General features: G+C 39.9%; 1 protein-coding gene across 2 annotated transcripts in view; it reads right to left on the bottom strand.

Moving 5' to 3' along the window:
- The window catches only part of zgc:162952 (PKc_LIMK_like_unk domain-containing protein), a 28142-nt gene extending 5122 nt beyond the window's left edge, over positions 1–23020 (bottom strand). Inside the window, exons 1-6 of one of the 2 annotated variants that reach the window (XM_037777079.1) lie at positions 22757–23019; positions 20914–20986; positions 8109–8302; positions 7458–7579; positions 4291–4339; positions 3799–3948 (exon numbers count right to left, since the gene is read on the bottom strand). In XM_037777079.1, the coding sequence (XP_037633007.1) occupies positions 3799–3948; positions 4291–4339; positions 7458–7579; positions 8109–8302; positions 20914–20944 (546 nt within the window). In that variant the 5' untranslated portion in view covers positions 20945–20986; positions 22757–23019. Of the gene's footprint in view, positions 1–3798; positions 3949–4290; positions 4340–7457; positions 7580–8108; positions 8303–20913; positions 20987–22756 lie in introns of both variants that reach the window. The other variant, XM_037777080.1, reaches the window with a different exon arrangement.
- Between the last annotated feature and the right edge of the window lie 4545 nt (positions 23021–27565).

Here is a 27565-nt window from a genome sequence, read left to right as displayed (position 1 = left end):
AGTTACCAGATTTGTTATAAAAAAGTTCATAATCTCTGCCTGAAAAAGACGAAACACGGTTCGTTGATTTTACAGGCGGAGAGCTGGAGGTGTGATGAGAGGCAGACAGTGGGAGAGCTGTGATTGCATAACGACAGTGGGCGGCCGAAGTGTTCGTATGAGCGTAATGTGTATATGTGGGTTGTCAATGCATGTGTATCACTGTATGTATAGAAAGGGGTGTGAAAATAAATGTGTCCGATAGAAAGTGAAATTTGTTTGTTTGCATGTATATAAATGGGCTGTATAGTGACGTCAGCATCTGGCTCCCATTGCACCGGAGGCCTTTTCCATCCAGTAGCCTGTCATTACGAGGCTCTCCTGGGAAAAACTTCAGTCCCACACTTCAACTCTAAATTTAGCCCCCGGCCCTCTCTGCCAAGGAAAGCAACAGTTTGGGGAAACAAAAATGGAAAGCGTTAGCAGATACAGAGAGAAAGGCGCTAATTATAAAAGGGGCCCTCGACTTTTTCCAGGAGCTTAAACTTTGATTCAAGTTAACTTGCAGAGTTACTGAGGCGTATTCACAATGACTGCATTGGTTCAGGGGGCTTTGGAATTTAATTTGCACATGTCCAGCCACTTAACTGGAATTGATTTCAAAGTTTAGGCTGGGATAAATCTGCCTTGGTCTTTTCAAAGAATTCTATTACTGTAGGTGGGTGTGCGCCCATCATTTGATTGATAACGTTAAATGTTGGTGCACATATTATCAGTAAAGGGAATGATATAACTGTTAAACATCCTTGCCAAACCCAAGGGATCAGGGGAGCTACAAGCCGAAAACATTGTAAGCCACTAAAATGTATTTTATCCACACAGCAGCCATATTTAATATATGTTCATATTCAGAAATGATACCTTCAGGATGGGCCAGCAGGAAATAAGTGCAAACAATGCTCTTTTGACAAAAATAAATAGCTAGCAGTCACATACTTCCGGTTGTTGAGGGGTAACTTTGTTATTTTTCAACCTGGACCCTATTTTCCCATGTTTTTGTGTCCAAGTGACTAATAAGGTCAACACTTTTTGAAATTGGTCCAGTATTGAGGGAGAAAGCTGTAACTGGCTGCTGCTAAACGAGCTGTAATGTAATCCTTTGGGGCAACCTACCGTCAGTTTACATCTACTAAAAGTGCTTGTTTTTGCCACTGACAGACTCAGATTGTTATTGTATGTGTCTGACAACATTATAGAAAGGACCCTACAGAGAAATAAAAGCTTTTTCTTACCTTTCGCATGATCCGGTCTGTTTGTTGTAGTGTTTAAGCAAGGCTCGCTCAAGGAGAAGTCTTGTTCTGAAATCTCGCTTCTGTCGAAATCAGCTAAATATTCAGCTACTGAAAACACCAAACATCTTTTAGATAACACTAAGCTACACTTTGTGTACACCAACCAAACAAACTCTGACAACACAGGTGTCTCGTGAACACTCCTCTCTCCAACCCTCACTCACGTTTCCACCGTTGTCCTTCCGGCAACAAGTCACATGACACAATAACAAACAGAAAGGTAAGAGGTAAGAAAAAGGTTTTATTTCTCTGTAGGGTCCTTTCCATAATGTTGTCAGAACAAGCGCTTTTAGTGAACGTACACCGATAGTGAAAAATTGCCAAGAAGGGTTACATTGAAGCCTGTTTAGTGGCTGCCGGTTACAGCGTTATCCCTCATTACTGGACCAATTCAAAAAAAATGTTGTCCCCATTAGTTATATTAGTCACTTAGACAGCAGCACATGAGAAAATAGGGGGCAGGTTGAAAAATATCAAAGTTACCCTTTAATTAAAGCTGCATTAATTGATTTTTTGAGAACCATGGCAACATCAGCATTTATTTGGAGTCGTGTTTCTGACCACCTGGCAAATATAAGTCCAATAATTACTCTCCTTTTAGCTCTGTTTTTAGCTTACACTCTGTCTGCTGTTTGTGTGAATGAATTGTCTTGTTCTGGTCTTGTGTACATGTCATTTGTTCTCAGGTCTCTTCAGGCAGCTTCAACTGCAAATCAGGATAATTCATTCAGTGATTACCTTTCATCATGAACAAACATTATGGATGGATCTATCCAGTTTCTGTAGCCAGAGCGTGACGTAAATCAACTATGGCCTCCGTGTCAATAAAGTGAATTGGGAGGGAGCCAAATGAGTGGCCTCAGGGTGACGTGTGTGGTGAAAGGGCCCCCATTACCCAAAAGCTATGTGTGTAGCAACAGCACTTAGTTAGTAACTATCTATTAACATGACAATAGAGTGACTGTCACGTTGCCTCGGCTCTTTGCATTACCGACTGTTTCTTCTGTGAAGCCTGGCAACCAGGGGAGACAGACAGCACCTACACACACACATACACACACACATACACGCACACACACACACACACACATTCACACACTGGCATACGAGCGTACCCACGCATGAGAATGTGGATGAGGATCTGTCACTGTCAGGATCAATCACTGCATGATCGTTAATCAGTAAGAAAACAGGAATGTGTTAGTCAGTTAAATGTGTTGTACTGTTATGTACTGTAATGAAAAAATTAGAAAAATAGAGTATAGATAAAGAAGGAGTCTTTAAGAGAAATCAGTAAGTAAGACCCAGATTTGACTCCAAATCAAGTTGACAATGCTATGAAAAAAATGTCTCAAAAAAATTTAAATATATTATATGAATTAATTTGAATTAATTAAATTATTTCCTGATGAACAAGCTAAGAAAAACTTTGAAGATCTACTATGAATACGCTTAACTTATTAACATATAAGTTAAGGATGAGATATGTAGAACAACATACATAAGCAGGAAAATAGGAAATAGGAAAATACAGATGAGCTATTTCATGAAACTGATAAATTATTAGTGACATCAAAATGTTGGAGAGAATTAGAGAGGGGAGCTATTAAAGTGGCTATAACCAACATTTTTATAATACCAATGGCCCTGGCCTCTGATTAGAGGGCGATATGACATGACATAGATACGTTCGTACCAGTCAACTCTATGTCAGCATTGGCCTTGCAATATTAGGGCTGATTCAAAACATTAGATGGCATGTTGAGCTAGTTTTAACCCATGAAATGCAGATTTTTATAAATTTGGTAAAAAAAAAGTCAATATTAACACCAGCATTGATGTGTTTCATCACAGTACAGTCATATCATGCAGTTTATAGCTCAAAAAACACATTTAAGTATGCAGCACCTCATTAATGTTGTGTTCACAACTGGTTTCCACTGCTAATAATATGTTGCAATTGTTCTTCATGTTTTCCTATTGTCCTTATTATTTTTTTTTACTACACATATACATTTATTTTCAAATTGAAATTGAAATTTAATTATTTATTTGTTTTTTTCCATTTCATTTGTATTGATTCATTTAATTTAATTTTTATTGATTCATTTTATTTAATTTTTATTGTCGGCCCCTTAACCTCTTGGCCACTAGGGGGCTCCGTGCGTTGGCCTTTTCAGGTTACAGATCAGTTCTAGGGTCAAGTAGGCTCGATGGTGCACTTCCTGGAATTCCAGCACTGAGAAGTTCTTTATTCTCAAGTTCTCGATCTATCACCAGCTGTCTTATATTCTGGCTGTTGAGCTATGGCGTACAAGGATCAACTATAGTGCATCCCCTGTGAGGTCTCTGTGGTGGTAGTTGTGATGGCAGCTGACGGGGGATGAGGTGAAACTTTAATGATCCCTGTGGTGACACTGGACTGTTGCAGCAGCTAAGTAACAGGACAGAGACTTGAGGGTCTTACCTTCGAGTTCAGGTCTCTGTGGTAAATGTTCTTGTAGTGCAGGTAGATCATCCCTCTGCTTATATCACAGGCCAGGTCCACCTTCTCTCTCCAGCACAGGGGAACATCTTTCCTGGCCAGAAGCTCCTCCAGACAGCCACCATTCACATACTGAAACAGCCAACATACACCAGGTTACAAACAGTGTTAGGATGATGAAAACATTTATCTAGCTTGAGCAATAAAATTGTAAAAATGAATGTGCTGAATTTCATAGACTGGTGGAAAATACAAAAATTTTAGATTATGTGAACGTGACATTACTCTGAAGTAATGAAGCCAGGTCTGGTTACAGAATAAATACCTGACTCACTTACCGTTTCTTTATCCCTATCAACTCATATCAGTGTAATCTGTTGTGTTTTTCCACGCTCAGAACAGAGCCAGCCTGTGGACATGCACAGCAACGATGACTCACAAGGTGCAAAAAGAAAAAAAAGGTGTAGGACTCACCTCTAAGATTGGATAAAGTTTGTCTTCTTTGACACAGATTCCCAGATATCTAGAATAAGAGGAAATGTGTTTATTACTTAATATTCCTTATGAGTTTCTCGAGGCAGTCTAGTATGTATTATGTTAACAAACTAAGATGGTGAGCATAGTAAATATTATACTTATTTAGTATCAGCATGTTAGCATTTAGTTCAAAGCCCTGCTGCGTACAGCTTCACAGAGCTGCTAGCATGGCAGTAGAATCCTAGTCTAGTTTACTTTTTCTCCTGAAATCACGTTAAACAGTGACTAGAGATCTACAGCTGTAACGGTGTCGGACACCTAAAAACACAGATACAAAAGTACACTCTTTTTACAAATTAGAGGCAATTCAATTAGCCAAAGAAACTTCAGCGGAGAGTCACCATATCTTAAACATTAAAGGATAAGGTGAAAGGAATAATTCACCCCCAAGATGATCATTTGTATGTCAATTACTCAGCCCCCATGTTACCTTGAATTCGTGAAGAAACTTTTGTTTTCTCTCATGGAGAGTAAATGGAAGCCTTTTGCGTTTCGCGAAATGATATCAAAACATCCGTTTACAAACTCTCATGAAACTCGTGCTGTATAATCATCATATTCAGTCATATGCTCACTACCTCCCAAACACATGAATCTTCACTAAAACCTTAGGGCTCATGAAATAGTAAAAAGTTGTTTTGATACAGTTTTACTGTTGTTTAACGCCCCCCCCCCCCCATTTACTTCAATTCATCAAGGATTTACTTTAACAAAGTTTTCTTCAAGAATTTAAGGTAGCACAGGGTGAGTAATTGAATAATTAATTAATTAATTGATTGAAGTATTCCTTTAATGATATTTTCCATATTGTCAACAAATCCCATAAAAGGACCAAAACCGACAGTTTGTTCGTCTCTTTCATATTTTCTGACTTCCCTAGCTTCTCTGTGGCTCTCAGCCCCATTCAGGCCATTCATTTCTAAGACTTCAATCTTTATAAAATTCCAGAAAACATCTGGTCACTGTAGTTATTATCAAACGTTACTCAAACACGAGGACATAGTGTGTTTATTGGGGACTACTTTCAGCAGCGGACTAATCCACATTTTGTGCTTTAGTGAGTATTAGTGGCAGCAGGACGGTGTACTGTGCGTGGGATTGAGTCTAAATAAACTACAGAGTGTGTGTTCATGGTGATGAAGGAACATGTCGCCCAGTGCAACAGCGTGGATCACTGATGTGTTTTTAACACTAATATAGAGCTCTATGTTACAGAGGAAGAAAAGATATCAGGATACACAGATAATACTTGTTATCATTTGGATTTTTATGGAAATTCTTGACAATAAGAAAACTACAGAATATCACCAGATATATCCTTTAAGCTAATATGATTTGAAATTTGCCTTTGGTTTCACCATAAGAAAATACAACAAGCAGATTTAAGAAAACCTAAAAACACACCTGATCACGGTTTATGATCAAAGCTCATATTTAAAAAGAACAATTTAGCGACGATATTGCGTCAGGTCCTGGGAACAATGTGCACACACTTTGTGTTTGGTTTCAGCAAACACAGTGTGAGCAGTGTGGACATCACAGCCTGCTGTTTAGCGCTGTAAGCAGTGACCTCAGCAGATAAGCTGCACCCTGATAACCTTACCGCTGTGACCTTGCTAAATGGCTAAAATAAGATTGCTTAGGCAAACATCACACCTTATGTAACTGCTGTAGATGACGGGGCCAGTGTTAAACAGCACCAAGGTCTCATTACATCTGTCTGGACTGCAGCTGCAACAAGGCTGTGCTTCAGTCATGTTACAGCTACCAAACTAACTACAGTAAGCAACATTGTACCCGCAACTATTTGCTACCGCTTTCTATTAATTAATAATTTCTTAATGAAGTTTTTAATTATTTTTAAAGCTGCCCTTATCAATATTTTTATAAAAACAAAGGCTCAAATGACTACATGACACGTGAAAGGGTGAATCATAGTGATGAACTCTCTCTGAAGCTCCCATCAAAGCATTTTTTCTGCTCGTTGTTTTATTTTGTCACAACATTCAACACTCAAGAGTTAATGGAGAGACCAAAAACACAGAGCTAAAAGAGAGAGAATATATATTGCAAACACAATTCCAAACTACTGCTAATGTTGCTCTGTGCCTGCTGGATGTTTAAATACAAAACATGTTCGCTAAATTAACTTTATAAGGTGATAATAATGTTGTTTTTCCAGCTTTTTCCACTGCCCAGTAGGCAAATAAATCAATAAATGCTGATTTAATGACATTACTGAGTAGCTTTATATATGTATAAGGCTATATGACTCTATGTACAAGACCTTAAAGAACCATATCCATGTTTTTTTTAACTCCTTAATAACTACAAATCATGTATGTTTTATGCTTTTGCTGTCCACTGTATATTTTGTGATATAGGCAGACTGGTTTCTCTTCCGTTCCATGTCACATGAAAATCAAATGTCTCTTGAAACATGCTTGAGTTGTACAATCCATCGCAGTGACTTTGTCAAAGTCATAGTTGTGGAGTACAGCAGTGAAGACTTCAAGTCAATCTGCAATTAATCCCTGTGCACGCTGATTTTTGACAAAAATCCACATGGTCTTAATGTGATGGATTAACTGGAGGAAGGTTTAGGAGTCTGCTAATACAAATATAGAAATAAAGAAATACATCTGAAAGTAAAAATCGCATTTGCTGTACTAGAAAGTATATCTAATTTGACTAAATAAGCTAAAACCTGCAAAGCACTGGGATGTCCCTTACAGAGATTTATAAATGGCCGTAAAGCAGATTTAAATCTTTGAAATGTGTGTTGTTTTCAGTGATTATCATCATAATAGCATCAACCATATAATAACTACTTAGTATAGTACAAGTAAGTAAAGATGTTTAAAAGGTATTGCCATTATACTCTGTAACTATGATAGTCAGAAATACTGCTACAAAACTACAGACAGCGGAGTGGAAAAAGAGTGAGAGTGTGATGTGTGATGTGTGGGCGGGTGTAGAGCCTGTAGAGACAGAGAACAGAGACTGAAAGGGAAATCCTTTTTTCGCTTTAGTAGAATTGAACCCGTTGGACAAAGCATAAAAAGGCCTCAGTAAGAAGAGGGACATGATGAGTGGACTGTTACCTGACGATGTTGGGGTGGGAGAGTTTCTGCAGCAGGCTGATCTCTCGTACGATGCTGTCTTGGTCCACGTCGTTTTTGTAGATCTTCACCACCGTCACCTTCCGACTGGTGCTGTGCATCACCTGAAGGGACATTGGTGTCCGTTAGCAGCAGAGACAGCGGAAGTGGAAGCAGTAATAGCAGCGGTAGTTGTAGCAGCAGTGATGGCGGAGGCTATGGTGGATTTACAGTGGAGACAGTGTGACAGCAGAAAAGTGTATTCAGGAAATCAGGAACCAATTTGTGTTTTCTTTGTTGGTTCAATTTGAACACCGGTCTAAATTAAGAGAGCAATCTCAATCTCATTCAATCCGACCTCGGCCCAATCTCTCGTCCATCCTATGGCCTCTTTCTAGCTCATTTCATCAGGGACAAAGCCTAAATGTATGAAAACCCTGTAGCTCCACTCCAGCTCTGGTGTCACATTAGGAGTTATGTAAGGTCTCAGCTGAGGATGAGTATTGCGCCCCCATTGGTCTCCAAAGCTGGTGGGCAAATCACGGAATGGCAAGAATGTCCCAATTAGTGGCTGGAACAAAGCAAGCTTTGATTGGAAACTCAAAAACGGAGGCCGGCAACATGGCAAAACCGGGAAGAGGACGGAGGGAATACCTTATAGACTTTGGAGAAGAAGCCACTCCCGATCAGCTCGGCGGTAAAGTTTTCCCAGAATTCCAGTTTGCGGACGGCAGTGCGGAGCTTCTGCCAGCGGTCCACATTGTCGTACTTGTCTGCAGATTCACTGTACAGGGTGGGACTGGTGGGCTCCGGGGACACGTCCACGTCACACATCCTGGAGACGTCCGCTGGGAAAGTAGAGACACATAGACACAGGTTAGGCTGAAGCTGCAAAAAGGTGAAATTCTTTGAGCCGGAATTATTCAGTTAATTGATAGAGTGGTGCAGGAATGAGTCCTAAAACCCGGAAATGAGTTAACATTTTAGCACTTCCTGATCCCTCGTCTGGAAGTCAGTGGTTTTTTTTTAATGGGTTTTTAGTTAGATGCCTGAAATAAGATTGAGATTCTAACATTTTGTTGTATGACATAAAATACATCAGTAAATATCCCACTTGAAAATTTTGGAGCTTTTACGTGTCTTAAAAGTGGCTAAATGTGACTACAAAACGTCATCAAGCCGACACTATAGTCCACCTTTAGCTTAGTGGTGGTGATGCGAAGTCATGTGACCGCGGTGTAGCTTGTTTATAGTGTTCATTTGTGGAGATTATTTTACGGAACAAAACGTGTAAGTATCATAAACGTTTGTTTATCACTGAGCTTATTTTCCGCAATAATCCAAGACCCAATGGAAAAATCCCATTGGCTTTTTGTCAAGGGAACCAGTGTGATGATAACTTCCTGGTTGGCCTACAGAAATATGTCATCACTGCACCACTATATTCTCGTGAAAAAGAAAATTCAAGCTGTAGAAAATAATCACTCAAGAAACCACAGGTGTGTTCACACCAAGCTCATTTCGACAAGTTGTTTCAAAACCATTTGGTACGGTTCGGTTCTACCAGATACACCTCCACTAGGAAAGAGAAAATGTGTTGTTTTTTTTGTAATTTGGTGAACAGACCTGAAATTGGGTGGATAATGACGTGCAACACTAACAGAAAAATGGCTCAAATTCAATCTGATGAAGCGCTAACTGTACCAGAACACTATGTACTTATCGGACTGACTTTTATCCACTTTGAGTTTAAGCTCCTGCAGCTCATAATACTTACAAAACATACAGGCTCTTCAAGGTGGAAAACGTGCAACACACTATATTCATTTTTTTCTATATTCTACATCTACATTTATCTGTATTATAGGTATATATCAGCCCAACCATGTTTCAAATAATGTCATTGCACACTGCTGCTTAACTGATCACACCAACACAAAAGACTATGACTATCGAAAGGACAATTTATGCATTTAACAGTATGAAAGCGACCCTGGATGAAAGAGAGGCTCACAAAAGGTCTAATTTCACTCTCCCACTTATGAACTGCACTGATGAAGGGAGAGTGCATCCACTTCACAGACTGAAACAAAGACGGTGAATAATGTGAGGCTTAAAATAGAGGCAGGACTGATGGATAACAAGACTGGTCACTGAACACAGACACTGGCCAGAGTGGTCAAGAGAGCTGTTTATCCTCAAGAGAAGGTATCATCTCATTCTGACAAGAGGATTAAACAAAACACATATTGTGCAGAATGACAGACTGATATTCAAGTATGTGTGTCTTCTATAGGGTCATAAGAGCTTGCATTCAATTATCTTTTTCTATTATTTGTACAACAATTCCTCATTATTTCTCTTCATAATTCATTATTTTTCACATAAATCTACAGCATGTTATTACTCTCACATACACACAAGATTTAATCGCAATTAATCGCAAATTAATCACACATTTTCTATCTGCTCATAATGTACCTTAAAGGGAGATTTGTCAAGTATTTAATACTCTTATTAACACGGGAGTGGATAAATATGCTGCTTTATGCTAATTTCTGTATATATTTAATATTGGAAATCAATTAACAACACAAAACAATGACAGATATTGTCCAGAAACTCTCACAGGTACTGCATTTAGCATAAAACAATATGCTCAACTTATAACATGGCAAACTGCAGCCCAACAGGCAACAACAGCTGTCAGTGTGTCAGTGTGCTGACTTGACTATGTTCAATCACTAGGGCTGTCCTTACTGAATGTCATTTTTTTTTTCATATTCAAAGCTTCTATTGAGGTTTTCCAATGAATCTTTGAATGTCTATCATCCTATTTTATGATGTCATCACTCTAAAAAATGGGAAAACTCAGATTTTGTGTTATTGTGGTGGTGGTGGTGGGAGCTAGACTTTCGAAAAGTAATGCACTGTAAATTGTGTATATCCCACGAAATTAATTTGTGTGTAATTCACATAATCATGAACCAGGAAATATAAAGAGCAGCGAACGCTTCATAGAGAGGAGGTTTGGGTGGATGGCTGAGTCAAAAACTACCTAACTTTCGACTGGCGTTCATGTCCCGTGTGAAACCAGAAGTCAACGTTGATTTATTTGTCACGTAACTTACATATAAGTGACACCACTTCTGGAATTATTTTAACCCAAACCAAGATATTTTCCTAAATCTAACTAAGTAGCTTTATTGCTTAAACCTAAAGACGTTATTTGCTGTGAAGACATATATTTTGAAAAGACTGTATGCATGTAACAAACGGAAATTGACACATGTAGGAAAATCGCCATCTGCAGCGGTAGTTTTGCCAGTGGTAGTTTGTGTGTGAATGCCGAGGCTGCCCAGCGCACCCGGTGAAACACAAGAGCAGAGCGGTGAGCTGTTGCAGAATGAATATAAAAGAAACACTGATTAGTGTACAATGAATAGACATGCAAAAATGTTGATTTAGAATCTGAATGTCAACGTTATGAATGAAGCTTCGAACTAGCGCAGTCCTTCCTTCCCTTCCCAGCCTGCCCATCAATTATTTTTAAGCTAAATAAACACAAACAGGCCTATCTGACTGGAATTTGGAACATTGAAATCTCCCGGGACACATGGTCCGGCACACACAGACATCGGCTACACACACATACAAAGAGCAGAGGAGCAGAATCGGGGTGGCTTCAAATAGACCCGTGATCGATATTGGTGAACCGATTTTGCTTCCAGGGATTGGACATCAGCCCCAAAACTCCTGGTCAGAGCACCCTTACTTTATTGCTCTCTGTTCCTCATAAAGGGGGCGGTCCTGACCGTATTTCAGCCACAGAGGACTGGTGTGACAACACTGAGGGTCAGAGTTTGTTTTCAACACGACAGCAGCCTCTCTCGCCTTTACAATGACGCCAGTGGAAAGCACACACTGACACGCTAACACAATTGACAGGGTTTTGTCAATCAAGCCGGGGAATCAACCCCCCGTCTATTCATGCTGCTTTTGTTCATTCGGCTTCGGACTAAACAATCAGCACACTTTCAGCTCCAACAGAGAATAATGCTTACAGTGCAGCCATGTCATCTAGCTGTCTACTTTCTACTGTCTCAATCCTTCCTCTCTCCTTTCTTTCTCTTCCTCAACAGGCCTATACTGTACATATTTTAAAGCCGTAGTTCCCAAACAGTTTTTTTGTCACGCCCCACTTTGGAAGCTGAAACGTCGGTAACAATATTGGGGAAAGTAGTAACAAATGTCGCTCCAATGCTGGCAGTAAAGCTGGCAGCCTTCATCGTATTTTAGATTTGACTGGTGCGTTTATCTTGTACTGTTCATGTTGCGTTGCTGTCTGAATAAATCGCTCTGACTCTTATGTCTCACACATCATTTTCACAGCGGACATTTTGATATGTCATCATAGGAAAAGCACAAAATCCAATCAAAAGACTAAAACCCAAAATGAATCTGAAATTGGGAGGGAAAACATTTCTCCTACCTCTGGTGCAAATCAAATATATGTATATCATATCTCATAAACACATGAAACTTCCTACAATAATGTTCATAATAATAATATTTCACTTATTTTTTGTTCAGTTTTAAACATTCTGCAGTTTGTGTCTCCTTTCCTGTTTCTTACTCTCCATTTCTCTATTCCACATTCCTTTTCCCACTTCTCCACAGTTAGTTCCATCCAAACCAGCATACAGGGACCATAATGACCACAAACCGGTGGAAAAACATGGATATCCAATCGGTTATGTCATTGGGAACATTCAGAACAATTTGAAGCCTGCAGTTTGGGTTTACCACATGTCATGATCTTCATTTAGAAAATGTAATAAGAATCTGGTCACACATCTGAACAGCTCTACTGCACAGTAAGGATTTAAAACAGTATGTACCAATATGGAACAATGATTCATTTGGCTGTTGTGTTGTCAGTTCTGACTCAGATATCTTCTTGCATGCGAGCCAAGACGTGATTCTTCAACAGCTCCGTGGGATGGGAAGGTTACACAAGCAGCATGCGGGAAATATGTCTGTCTGCGGTGAAGGTCCGTTATCACAACCCGCTGTGAGTTTGACCTGCGTCTGACCACACACAACCATCAACAGGAAGATCGGGGCTGGCCATCGCCACGCTGACGTCCTCCCAGCTGATAAGGAATGCTGCTCATGAAAGCTTCACAGTAAAAATCAGTTTGCACCAAAGCGAGATTTTTTGCGTCTCTCAGGACAAGGAATTTCTCTGAGGATTGTCCAAAAGATCAGACTGGGATGTGACGTTAGCTCAAAGCAGAGAGCGTGTGTGTGTTGTGTCTGTTTATACCCTTGACAAATGACTTCTGAGCAACCACGAAGGACTGCGTCATCTCCCAAACAGGAAGATTCACGTCATTAGGTGACGACAAAGTGGTGGCTCACACTTGAAACCAAAATGTATGATGTCAATCTAACATCTCAGGGGACATACAATGAGTCATGTCCAGGTGTAGGACATAGCAAAGCAGAAAATGAATGCCAACTAAGTCTGGAATTGAGTCAGGGTGTGGATAACAGCATCCTCTGAGCCCCAATGACTTCAGGCGTAAAGTATGTACACGACAAGGGCAAATGTGCCCCAGCAGAGCATTAATAGGCCTTCCACTCATGACATTTTTGGCTGCGGCCTCGTGCATTAAAAGTTGAGCAACTGGCCTGCGCCATTCCACAGTAGCTGTTACTGTAACCGCTTCATGGATTTTCCAAAGAAAAGTGACGCTTGTCGGAGAGCCACAGCAGCCCCCGGAGCACTGCCTTCCTCTGCAGCTTTCTGAAGGCAGCAGAGATGGCGGGCGGGGAGCAGTGACATAACGGATTGGTTGACATCGGATCAATAAGGGACGGCCAGAACCAGACCGCACATAGCTGTGGCTCCCCACTGGCGTCAACCACACTTGGTGGTGGTGGAGGCATAAATGATGAGTTACGCCACTGTTGCACAACATAATTTACGTGTTTACACATTAGGGCACGAAGGATGCAGGGCTTGTTTTAATACTGATATACTTTATGAGTTAGAACACTGTCCCTCTGAAAGCAGCAGAAATAAAGAAAGATGCACATATACTCAACTCTTTATGGTTCAACTAAGGTGTTACTGGGCATCTGAAGCATGGCATAAGTTTACACAATTAGTGCACACTAAATACTACAATGAGGATCGTACATAAAATGATAAAGAATACACTCTAGGCATTCATGCAAAAAAATTGTATTTACACTTAGGAAAACTGTTTAGGTGATGGTAATAATACCCAATAATAAAAGCATGTTAAAGGGACTATTTGTAACTTTCAGAAATGCTTCTTAACAGCGACACCTGTGGCCGTGAAATCAACGAAAGTCAGCGTCGGGCTCGCGCTTGCTCGCTCTAAATATACCTGAACGAGCATCACTCAAAACAGTGAGGCAACACAAGTCAGCTAAAACCACAATATCACTCTATATTTCAGCTGCTTGGCAGTAATGTTAGCTGATCAGACGAAGGTCTCTCCATGAACATGATTTAGATCTGATCTTAGTGTTGGCTTTTCCTGCATCAGCGCAGGCTGATGCAGCGGGGCTCTGCAGCGTGTCTCCCTGCTCTCTCCGCCCGCCGCCGAAGAGAGCAGAGGAGACACCGGCACCCGGTCGGTAACGAGACGGTAACGTTACTCGCTGAGGAGCTCCGTCACTTCACAAGACACGGGAAATCTCTGTTGGTCTGGAGGAGCTGCAGCATTTATTTCTGCACAAACGTCCACAGTACGTTCACTAGATATTCTCAGAGCTAAACTAACTCTTCTGCAGTGTGGAGTGAGCGCGCGTTCACGTCTAGAGGTGGAGCGAGCTGAGAACGCGCGCTCTGTCTGAGTGAAGGCAGGCAGGCAGAGGAGGAGAGGCAGCGGCCACACGCGAACGCGCATATGCGAGCGCGCATGTGTGGCGACCCGCTACATTTATATGCTTAAAAAGTTACAAATAGTCCCTTTAAGTATGAGCAACATTCACTCATTAAGAGTTAGTTTCTAGTCACATGACATATCTAGGTGCAATATCCACTCTCATTTTAGCTCTGATTTGGTCTCTACCTGGCAGATCTGGCTCCTTAATATTTCACTATGTTCACCAGCTAATCACAGACAGTGTCTGTCTGCTGTTCGGTGCAGAGCAGGTAGAGTACAGTGGGTTTATCACTGAAAACAGCTGTCTGGTGTTGCTGGAAGCGAGGTACATGAGAGTGGTGAGAGTGAACCATAACAAGTTGTGGGCCCTAAAACCAAAATAGTGAGCTGAAAGCGTCTAAAACGCTGTGGGAATGATTCTGTGAATTCACAACAACATCTTTCAGCCATTTCATCCATTAGTAATATAAAAATATTGATTAGTGCAATAGCAGCTTTAATTATTAAAAGTAAAAGTAGGCATTATGCAGAATGGCCCCTTTCAGAATGTTATATTATCATACATGATATATTGCAGTATTGTTTTTTTTCTGATTCATTAAAGTGTAACTATATTATTAATTTAGCTGGTCGAGATGGGTTTACTTTTAACTACTTTACATATCTGTAAATAGTTTGTAGCTGTAAATTCTTAATAAAAAGTACTTGACTAAATGCACTATTCACCACTGCCAGTTTTATACTTTTTACGTTTGCCTAAATGTGTTCATATGCTTCTCGTGTATATCTAATATCATTTTTGCAATGCATCATAAGGAACTTTAGTTAAGTGTTATCTTTTCACATTTCTGCTCTGAAGCATGCTCTGTTTTCTGTCCATATACACCGGCTCATCATCAGTGTGTCCTTCTGAGCCGTATTGACATGAGCTTGGAGGTGGTGCAGCAGCACCGACATGCTACAATGACACACAACATCGCGTAGGTGAAGCCATTTGGTATACTATATCTTCGTGCCGATGTCTTCCAAAAATCACACTGCATTACTAATTCGGGTGACAGCTTTGAAAATAGTAATCCTCATGCTCTGTGCTAAAAGCCTGCGGCAACTGTAGGCCTACGTATCCGTGGGAGCTTCCACTGCAGATCACTAGAAATCCATTCCCAACTAATGCAATATTGACATGGTCTTTTTAACAGTAAATGTTTATGACAATAATGGCATGATAACCCCAGTGTGTGTTCTGTACTTGATTATTCAGCCTTAGAAGTCTTTCTATAATCAGTGCAAAATATAGTGCTACATTTTGGGTGTGCAAAAACATGCCATAAGTTGGCCATAATGGGGTATGTAAGATGGGAACCAGGTTTGCTGGAAGATTTATGCAGAGCGGCGGCCGTTAGCTAGCCAATGGGGCACGACAGAGACACTCAAGCACTAAAAAGCATGCACACGGCCAGCCCGGCTATGTAAGCAAAGCACGGAGAAGCTCTGTTTCATTCTCTGCTCAGGTAGACATTACTCCACTATATCTTCACATAGCAAATAGTTGTTTGCTGCTAAATGAATGCTCTGGATATCAAATTTAGCACCTTTAATACAAAGCTACAGCCAGCAGCCGGTTAGCTTAGCTTAGCATAAAGACTGGAAATGGCAAACAACAGGAGAGAGCGTGTAAGTTAGAGAGCTTAAGAGGTGCTGGTGGGTCAATTTGGTTACATTTCCAGTCTTTGTGCTAAGCTACGCTAACTGGCTGCTTGCAGTAACTTCATATTTGTTGTATAGGCATGATAGTTCAGTGTGCCATCTCAATGATAGAGTAAATGAGTTTCATTTTAAATCTTTTTAACCTAGATCATATAAATAAATGTCCCTTATTGACAGTGATTCATGAAGGCTGTTTAAAGGTCCCATATTATGCTAATATTCAGTATCATACTTGTATTTTGTGATTCTACTAGAACATGTTTACATGCTGTAATGTTCAAAAAACCCTGTATTTTCCTCATACTGTCAGCCTGATATGCCTGTATTTATCCTTTGTCTGAAATGCTCCATTTTAGTGCATTTTGACGGAATTGCAACAGAATTGCGTTGCTAGGCAACATCTTGGGTCCATGTCTACTTCCTGTCAGCTGATGTCATTCACATACACTGCAACCAGGAATAAACTGGGACACATTAAGAATGTTTACGTTTAAAATTGTGTCAGGGGTCTAAATATTGTATATTTGTGACATCACGAATGGGCAGAAATCCTGACAGCATGTTTCAATTGCAGAGTTTCTGAATTCGGGCTGTGTGTATTTCCCTGTGGATTGAGTGTTTTGATACTTTCACAGTATTTATATAGGACTTCGGTCTGCTTTATAATAAAAAAACATGAAATTATCACTTTTTTATAATATGGGACCTTTAATTGTTCTTAACGCCTGCTCGCTTGGAGGCCTCTCCTTGGAACAGTCCCTTGTCACTCAGGAAGTGGTACATTATACATTAGTTCTTCTATGTCTTTCCGTTCCACTGCCCTCATTCACTATCTTCATTTGCCATGCTTAAGCTCAGGTTACACTGTTTAGTTAGCCACACCAGCCTAACCCTAACTCACACTGTCTGTGTTACTTCCTGTCTCTTTATACTACATTATAAATCAACATGTCAAACCAAAACAAATAGGATCATCTAGAGAACGAAGAGTACACAATGTTTACTGTTTCAACTGTGCAACACCCAAGTCATAACTGTCATGAGGATGGAAACACTCTGAGATATAATAGAAAGCTGTTATGTGGTCATGGCTGTAATGTGCTCTGCCCTGCGGTACACCACCTAATACCATGGTGAAGTAGTAACGTGGTTACTGTTGCATCCCTGCCACCAAGCTCCAAGGAAGAAGACGTCACGTCACTTAAGGGTGATTTCTGAGAAGTGATGTGTTCAGGGGTTGTACAAAAAATATTAGATGTTTTTTTTTGCATACCATAACAGCACTAGGAAAAGAATAACATCCCAAGGCCTATATTAATATGACATCTTAAAATAGGAGTGCTCAGCGAAGACCAGCTGGCTCTTAAAGTCACAGTGACGTTGGTCATGTGGTCATGAAATACATGCTAAACTTTAATAACCATAGCATGTTTTCAGATGATTTCTACAACCATTAGATCACCATTTACATCACTAAACATCTACAGCCCTTGATAATGTCTATTGAAGTTAAATAAATAGTTTATTACCTGAAAAATAATCCTGATAGTAATTATCTTGAATTAGTGAATAATTTAAAAGGCATTAGTTCAGGTCTGCCGAGAGCATTTTAACACCTGTATTACTTGACTGTTCTCATATATCCGCTGGGCCCCTTTCACTGGCACATGTGAGACCACACGGGGTATTTGTTGACACCCTGACTGCTTGTGGAAACATTAGCAGAGTGCAGACGCTTTGCTCTTTATATTTTTCGGTGAAGAAAAATACTGTTTGAGAACAACATGTCACTTGTAGAGATGGCCCGAGTGGGCTGGAAACAGTGTTGGAGGTCATGCAAAATGTGGAAACAGCACAATGTATCTCTGTCCTTTTCTACTGCGCACACACACACAAACACACACACATCACAACAACACTGAACTCATCCAACCTTCACTGTTTGTCAAGTTCATGCTATGTAGGAAAAATGTGGCCGTGCACCAAAAGTCAACCAACATACATTCCTGAATGCAGCATTTGAAGCACGGCAACAATGTCAACATCCAGCGACAGATGTTATCATCTGGGCCCACTAGAGTTACAGTTTCCATCATGTTAAAGTCAAAACAACACTGAGGCAACAAAAGATGAGAGATGCTCTCTCGCAGAACCATGCACACATCCGACCAATAACCTGAGTTAAAGTACTCACATGGCTTTTAGTGATACATTTTGGTTTACTTGAATTTTTTCCTAGGTCAAAAGAAATACAACAAGTTAACTCATCCACTGAGCAAACAAACTTTAGGTTTGAAGATGCCCATAAGTCCCAGCTTGAAAAATACTGGGATTGTCCTGTAAAGCACAGACATGAGCATTAATATTTATCTTCTGATCTCACTCTCAGAAAGAAAGTGAATGTGAAAGTGTTCATCCAAAAATGTAATGTTGAACTATTCCTTTAAAGCTACAGTACAAGTGTCTTTGATGGCTGTGGTTTGGAAATAGGAGGGCGCTACCCTATAGCAAATATATCAATCACTGCACCACTAAGGGTGGGGTGATGTTGTGTCTGTAGTGGGTTACACCCAAACTCCTCATGGAAAAAAAAAAAACACAACACAGCAAAGTGAGACATCACAGAGATGCTGAGATGTAAAGTTCACAGGATCGGTCTATACTTCATGGTGAGATTATTCTCAGCGTTTAACCATCTGCGAGGTGAGGGCTTCGCGCTGAGAGGTCACGACACTGGTGATGATCCGTGTGATCCAGAGGGAATCCCGGTTGAATCCGCGCATCTCCATCGTATACAGGAGAAGAAGTGCGTAGAGGATTCATCAGGATTCTCTCTCGATCTCTCCCCGCATCCATCCACTGCACAGCCTCCCACGACAAGTCTGCATATATAAATCCATCTGCCTGCTTGGTGAGGGATGGAGGAGGACAACACGGCTTGCTTAGAACTGTTTTCAAACGCCTGCTGTAAACTACACGGCCGGTGCAAACATGAACCTTGTAGCTTAGCACCCAAGGCATGTAACAATAGTGTCAAGGTAAATAAAAGGCAGTAAATTATGGAGCCAGTGCTCATTACAATGTAAACAGCCACCAGCAGAGATACAAATCAATTATATTTTTACAACAAAAAAAAATTCAGAGCCTCAAGTAATAAACAAAAGATTGATATTACTTAGACCTACTATTAAATATACACTTGAATGTACTTAAAGCTGCTGTGGGGAGAAATGGAGCAAACATGATGAAAAAAAGTTATTTTTATAAAACGGTCACTATATCCTGTCCGTAGTGCATGAGACAGGTAATCTGAAAAAAAATCATGTTCCTCTAGTGTCATCCGGTGCTCCTAATGGCATCTGCAAGATTTCACAAACCGGAGGAAAACAACCAATCAGAGCCAAGCTGGAGTCTGCCGTCTCTGACCAGCTGTCAATCACTCGTGAACTCGTGAATCAAACGGTCAAACTAAACAGCGCTGATCTGTAATTACTGTAATGCCTATTTCTCTCTTCAAATGTTTTCAGAAACATCTTGTAGTGTACGAGAGAAAGTTTGTGACCCGGCAGCTATGTTTAGATCAGTTGAGGAAATACCAAGCACCGCCCACCAGCCGGAGCACAGCCAATAGGATTGCTCTCTCTCTGAAATGACCTGTTATTGGTCAAAGTCTTCCGTCACAGGCTAGATTTTTTAAAGCCTGAAAACAGAGCCATGAGGAGGTGCAGAAGTCTGGTTTTCTCTCAGCACACTTGAATTACAATATGCTGAAAGGTTATTATGGATTTTTTGTCCAATGATGCCAAAAACTTGTTGCCTACTGAAGCTTCAAGGGTCCCGGTTTGAGGGTTTGAAAATACGGTCAGCCCTAAATTAATTCAGAGTTGCCTCTGCCAGGTTTAGGAGGCTAACTGTATCAGTGTACTGGGTTTATTTACTGCAGCAGCCTCTAGATAGCAGAATAACGCTAGCATTGTTGTTGCTCTCGCTAACTGGAAGTGACTAGTTAAGAGATGCAGGAGATGATTGGCTGAAAGGGTCTCTCCTTTGACAACACCGCTGTCATGAAAACATTATGAAATCAAATGTGTCATTATAAAGTTAAACTTGACTTAAAATAAAAAATATCATTTGGCAAAATGCTGATATGAAATAAAAACAGACTTTTGAAAACAAGCCTTTTGAAATATAAAAAAAAAGTATAATGAATGATGAAATAGCATTTTGTTATGATTATTTATTTCATGATATCTTTTTATATTGAACACTCTGGGTCTCCTTAATGTATCTACTACTTTAAAATATACTTGAGCTCAATGATAAAACAGATTCTCTGAACAAGAGGATATTTGTAAGAGGCCATAGCGTGTACAGGATGTCTTAGACATGGAGGGCAGGTAACAGGACACTTCTCTCTGAACACGTTTAGAAAGGATGCTGAGCAAAGGTCTTTCTATTTCAGAACAATGCAAAGCTAAACACAATCACTGTACGGCAGATTCACCTGCTCAAAGCACCAGTTCATCAGAGACACAATAACATACAGGAGACGCAACGATTTAACACAAACACAGTAACTGCTGACATCAAGCAATGCAGCACTACACAGATCACAGGTCAGGACAGGCGCCAAAGTTGTGGTTTCTCAGTTCAGTGTCAGAAAACTTCAGTTTGTCACCAACTTACTTTTGCGTGAGTCTTACATATGACACACAGATATATAAGTCATCAAAATCACTTCCTCTTGGTAAATACACAATCCATGAAATGTATGCACTCAGAAATGTAAACAATATGAAGAAGAGTTGAAATCTCTCAATACTTACTCCATTGATCTATTAAGCTATTCATGTGCATCTTGTGGATGGTGGAACAAACCCAGAGGTCTCTGTGCAGAAACTGAGGAGGAACCACATACATGCAACAGCAGATGAGCAAAAGCACAGACACAGGACTTTCCACAATATATAAACAACACATACTGTATGGGATGAAGCAGGCAACACTGAAAACTAACATGGTAGACTGACTGGTAGTCTTGAATTGTAGACATCAGACAATGTTTCTTTCAAATATGTCACAGATGAGTTTATTTCCTGCCTGGTGACAGAGGACAGTAATGATGCTTTAGACAAGACATTGGACTGTGAAATAGCTGTCACCTGGAAACATCACATATGTTGTGACAAAAGACAGGGACGCATTATACAGTAGACACAGATCAACATCAGCATTCATTTGAAGTTGTGTTTCCGGTCACCTGATGAATCTAAGTCATTAGTCACTCCTCTGTTTTTAGTCTAACTCCTCTAAGAAAAATATCTGTCTGTTTAGCTGATAAATCCATTATGTTCACCAGCTACTCGCTAACTTTGTCTGTCTGCTATTTGATGTTAGCCAGGTAGCGTTTAGTGGATTTATAATGTTTATTTCACTGAGAACAAATGCTGGTTGGCAACAACGTTGATTAGAGTTCTTAGAACCAAAACAATGAGCTGAAAAATGCTTATAATAATTCTTTGTGGATCGTCACTACAAGCAACATCTTTTACTCAACACTTTGTCATTTGACCCATTGTTGATATAAAATAATATTTAGTGCAGATTTAAGGATATGCATTATGTAATAGTAATATCAAGTGAAATATTATAGGTTTTAAAATTGCATTTGGACACAGGAGCCCTCAAGATGGGATAAAAGAGGTCGGGGTCAGATTGGGGTTTGAGGTCGGGTCAGGTCAAACAAACATAGGACTTTCACCCAGGAGAAAGGTTTGTGTCTCGTGTGAAACCAAAAGTCAACGTTGACTTAAGAGATACTATAATTCAAGCCAAACTATTGTGTTTTTACTAAACCTAACCAAGTAGTTTTGTTGCCTAAACGCAACCAGGTAGCCTAACATTAGTTTTATTGTGCTTTTGTTTTGTTTCAATTTACCACGTTAATCACGTGTTTAAAACTACCAACGTGATCCGGGAGAAAATATGTTTCCCTTGAAACGAAGGTTAATTGAGAATGCAGTTTAGTTGTACAGGAACGTCATTTTGTAGGAGACAGGGTCGACTATACTTGACTTTTTATACCTTTCAGTAGCTGGTGACACATCTTAGTTAGTGACGTTTCGAGCAAATGCTCTTCTTCAGACTTAATAAATCTGCAGAGAGTCATGTGACCAGAGCGTTTACCTTTAAAGATGGCAGATTTATTAAGTCTGAAGAAGAGCATTGGCTCAAAATGTCACTTACGAAGATGTGCCAATAAATTGCACTTAAAGGGAGCTACAGTGTGCACACCGGACCTTCTTCTACATTTTTCATTGTGGTCTTCTACTGATCCACTACTACTGGTGACCCTTTACATTTATTATGGGACCCCTTTGGGGGTCACAATCCCTAGGTTGGGAACCAAACACTGCACGGAATGATGTCTATTGTTGTAAGTTTACATTTACTGTAATAAGCCTTTTTGTACAAGCTATTCCTGTAATTCTGCTATTCACTAGTAAATTCATAGTGATTTGTATGCCTGATTGTTAATATCTTTATATCATTGAACAAGACTCACATATTTACATCAAATCTTCCAGATTAGAGTTTTCACTTCTTTAGATTTGTCATTTTTAAACTTTCTACCAAACACAGAAGACAACAAGCAAAGACTTTACTTACATATATAATCAGTCCCAGTGTCGTTGTAGGCAGCTCAGGTGTAGCAGCAGCCTATAAAGAAGTCAGTGAAGTGTTGTGCATCCTTTATCCGTCTGGCTCTGTGTGTTTGTCTCTGCAGGCTGTAAGCTGTCTCCTCTCAGCTAAACTCACACTCCTCTTGAAGGCAGTGCATTCCGCTTCCTGCAGCTTACCTCTCTGTGGTTGCGGTAGTGAAACAACGAGCCTCTCTAATGCAAATGCATGTTTTATGGGTTGTCTTAGGAACCAGCCAGTCTCATCAGCATGTCGGTGGATGTAACTCCACCCCCGGGTAGAGGAGGAGGAGGAGGAGGAGGAGGCTGGCAGAGCAACAGGCAGGCCTCCAAACCACAAACACTGTTCACTGATGGAGATGTGATATTTGAGTTTTTGTTGAAAGCAGATATTATTATGCCATTATGTATTCTTTTATAGAGCTATTTGTGAACCCTTTCAGGCCCCCCCAGGCAGCACTTTACAATAATAATAACAGCATTGAGCCTTTTTTTGCCTTATAATGACTATATGAAGAGGAGTATACAGTCTCTTCTGGATGCTGTTTGTGCTGATCAGAAGTATCCAGATACAGCACAGAGGTGGGAGTGTTGAGAACAATGTGTAGAGAACTGGCCCCAGAGCAGCAAACTCCCACTCACAGTCAGTGTGGGGAATGAATAGACTCAAACAGAACTGGCACACAACAAATAACAGACTCTCTATGGAGAATGGAGGAGAGCTTTATACATGATGAAATGGGAAGAAGAACAACAACAACAACATCACAGGCTCATTTAAAGGCTGGTAAGCTTCATGTTACTTTACCAGATACATCATAAAATACAGGCGTGCTTGTGAACGACTGAGCATGATGGAGATATCCATTTCAGATTTTACAAAGATTTTAATAAAATAAATGTGAATTATTTTAAAAGATACAAACTCAACTTGTTCGCAGCCTTGTTGCTCAAGAGCTGAGGAATATTAACGTGACCACAAGAGAGTGTGTTGTGTTTTCTGACAGGGTTTGATGTGATGTTAGATAAAGGGCTGGCACAACATCAGTCTCCTCCTCCCTGTGATGAAGACACACTGATCTGTTTTGGTTTACGGCCAATTCAGAGGAAGAAAAACAACTGCGGAGCGTTGTGGCTGTTGTGAGGCTGCTGTATAGGTGTTGCAGGTTTTTGCGGTGAGGCTGCAATCTGCTGATGCTCAGCCTCACCGGTGAATCACGAAGCAGCAGCCGTCTCCTTTTCTACTTTCAGCCAGCAGGCCAGTCATTACACAGCATCTAATCACCATCATCCAATCTGGTGCTTTTTATAAGCAACAGGGCAAAATCAGTCAGTGAGGCAACTAAATCAATTACACACGTAGGCAAAATTGTTGGTACCCTTCCGTTAAAGAAAGAAAAACCCACAAAGGTCACTGAAATAACTTGAAACTGACAAAAGTAATAATAAATAAAAATTTACTGAAAATTAACTAATGAAAATCAGATATTGCTTTTGAATTTTGGTTCAGCAGAATCATTTTAAAAAACAAACTAATGAAACTGGCCTGGACAAAAATGATGGTACCCTTAACTTAATATTTTGTTGCACAACCTTTTGAGGCAATCACTGCAATCAAGTGATTTCTGTAACTCTCAATGAGACTTCTGCACCTGTCGACAGGTATGTTGGCCCACTCCTCGTGAGCAAACTGCTCCAGCTGTCTCAGGTTTGAAGGGTGCCTTCTCCAGACTGCATGTTTCAGCTCCTTCCACAGATGTTCAATAGGATTTAGATCAGGGCTCATAGAAGGCCACTTCAGAATAGTCCAATGTTTTGTTCTTAGTCATTCTTGGGTGTGTTTAGCTGTGTTTTGGGTCATTATCCTGTTTGAGGACCCATGACCTGCGACTGAGACCAAGCTTTCTGACACTGGGCAGCACATTTCGCTCCAGAATGCCTTGATAGTCTTGAGATTTCATTGCACCCTGCACAGATTCAAGACACCCTGTGCCAGATGCAACAAAGCAGCCCCATAACATAACCGAGCCTCCTCCATGTTTCACATTAGGTACAGTGTTCTTTTCTTTGGATGCTTCATATTTGCGTCTGTGAACATAGAGCTGATGTGACTTGCCAAAAAGCTCCAGTTTTGTCTCATCTGTCCAAAGGACATTCTCCCAGAAGCTTTGTGGCTTGTCAATATGCATTTTGGAAAATTCCAGTCTCGCTTTTTTATGATTTAGTGTCATCCTCGGTTGTCTTCCATTAAGTCCACTTTGGCTCAAACAGTGACGGATGGTGCGATCTGACACTGATGTACCTTGACCTTGGAGTTCACCTCTAATCTCTTTGGAAGTTGTTCTGGGCTCTTTGGTTACCATTCGTATTATCCGTCTCTTCAATTTGTCATCAATTTTCCTCTTGCGGCCACGTCCAGGGAGGTTGGCTACAGTCCGGTGGACCTTAAACTTCTGAATAATATGTGCAGCTGTAGTCACAGGAACATCAGGCTGCTTGGAGATGGTCTTATAGCCTTTACCTTTAACATGAAGGTCTATAATGTTCTTTCTGATCTCCTGAGACAACTCTCTCCTTAGCTTTCTGTGGTCCATATTCAGTGTGGTACACACCATGACACCAAACAGCACAGTGACTACTTTTCACCCTTTAAATAGGCAGACTGACTGATTACAAGTTTGAAGATACCTGTGATGCTAATTACAGGACACACCTTAGTTTAACATGTCCCTATGGTCACATTATTTTACATCTTTTCTAGGGGTACCATCATTTTTGTCCAGGCCAGTTTCATTAGTTTGTTTTTTAAAATGATTCTGTTGAACCACAATTCAAAAACAATGTCTGATTTTCATTAGTTAATTTTCAGTAAATTTGTATTTATTATTACTTTTGTCAGTTTCAAGTTATTTCAGTGACCATTGTGGGTTTTTCTTTCTTTAACGGAAGGGTACCAACAATTTTGCCTACGTGTGTAGTTATTTAAAGATATGGCCTTTTTGCAATAGTGTATGACAACAGTTTAGCACCAATTAATAGTGTACAATTATATTTACCAACATAATCAGAGCTACATTACAGTTTTCACTCGCATCTATAATTTTTATCATTTAAAAAATGTCCATATTCTCACTTCCGTATTTCCAGTGAAAGTACTGCATTGCTGTACAACTTTGCAGTATTTTGAGGTACTTATCACTTTTAGGCTAGACTTTTAGTATTTCCTTTTGATGCTACTTCATACTTTCACTCCACATTTCGGAGAGAAATACTGCATGTCGTATACTTCTTACTACTGACTTTATGAGGTCAACGTATAAAATACGATGGCATAGTTAGAGGTTAAAGGTCGTGCACACCCACACAGGTGTTGGGAACAGCTATACTGGGATTTGCATGAACCAAACTTAATGAAGCTTTCTTTTCTAAACCATCTCAGTGGCGTCTCTCTTCAACTTTTATTTCTATAGTCGGACTCCTAAACTCTTTGTTATTCATCCCTACATTTCTGTGAAAAACAGACAAAGCATATAATACTGTTCATCATAGTGCTGAATAAGTGAGAAACACCTGTACATGGATGTGTAAAGAATTCAGCTCCACCTCAACCAGCTATAGCCTAAAAAGCTGCTTACATTTGAATGTATTCATCTATATTAATATATAACTTTTGATGACAAGATCATATTTGGTGCAAACAAGATTTTAAAAATCGAAAAAATAAACACTCTGAAAGGTGTCACAACAATTACTTTTACTTTTGATTTGATACTTGAGTACATTTTGCTGATAATAACTTACTGAACTGTGTGCAAGTATTTTTATATTAATATTTTTTACTTGGTTCTAAATAATTCTTCCATCACAACTTATTTCATATCTGCATTTTAACTAAACACTTACACAAAAAACACTGCGTTCAATATTTGAGCCAGACTTTTATTTGGTCTGAATGGAAACAGCATTTTTATTCCAGCATGACAAACTAAAAGTCTCCAAAGACACCAAGGTAGCAGCAGCAATAGTAACAACACAACAATAACAGCAGTAATACAACTGTGAAAGAAAACATAGCGAATAACACTGGCAAATTAAAATTAATTGACACACTGACAAACAAGTGGATGCAGTATATTTTCTCATTGATATGGCGTAAGAAATATAGCTTAAAGAGCCAGTGATGAGGTATCTGTGAGGCATGTTGGTATACAGTATATCACAGTCAGCCGTCATCAGACGGCTGCAACTTAAAGGGAGGTCTAAAGATCTAAAGATCATATAGTCTATCTGCAGTAGGCACTGAGTCAACAGCAATGTCTATACACTATAACATAAATGTCATCTGCTGGCACACACTGCCACCAGCTGGTTATGGAGTGCAACTACAACACATGCAGATATAGGCACACAGTCATAAGAGGCACACTGTAAACAAATAGGCACAGTAATAATCTGATATAAAATAAGCTCCAGGTTATCTTATAAAGTCTACATTCTCTCTATATTATACAGTAGCAGTGCAATGTGTTTTTTAGCATAATGTTTGCTGGGTAATGTGGCTCCATGTCATTTTACAGAACATGTGGACCACAAACCCATCAGGCACTAACAGAAGAATAAGTGCAATTACAGTAAAAATGGATCTATATCCAAATAGTCTTTGGTGTAAACTGCAAATTCTTGAGAATACAGTATATCATCTACAACCCTGTAGGACAGACATATAGTTTATTTTTCCAGCACTTTGGGTGAACAAGTTGAAACGACTCAACTTGCC

Source organism: Sebastes umbrosus, chromosome 8 (assembly GCF_015220745.1).
Source record: "Sebastes umbrosus isolate fSebUmb1 chromosome 8, fSebUmb1.pri, whole genome shotgun sequence".
NCBI classification, from domain to species: Eukaryota; Metazoa; Chordata; class Actinopteri; order Perciformes; family Sebastidae; genus Sebastes; species Sebastes umbrosus.
Note: the sequence above shows the minus strand (reverse complement) of the source record. Positions and strands in the feature narration are given on the sequence as shown.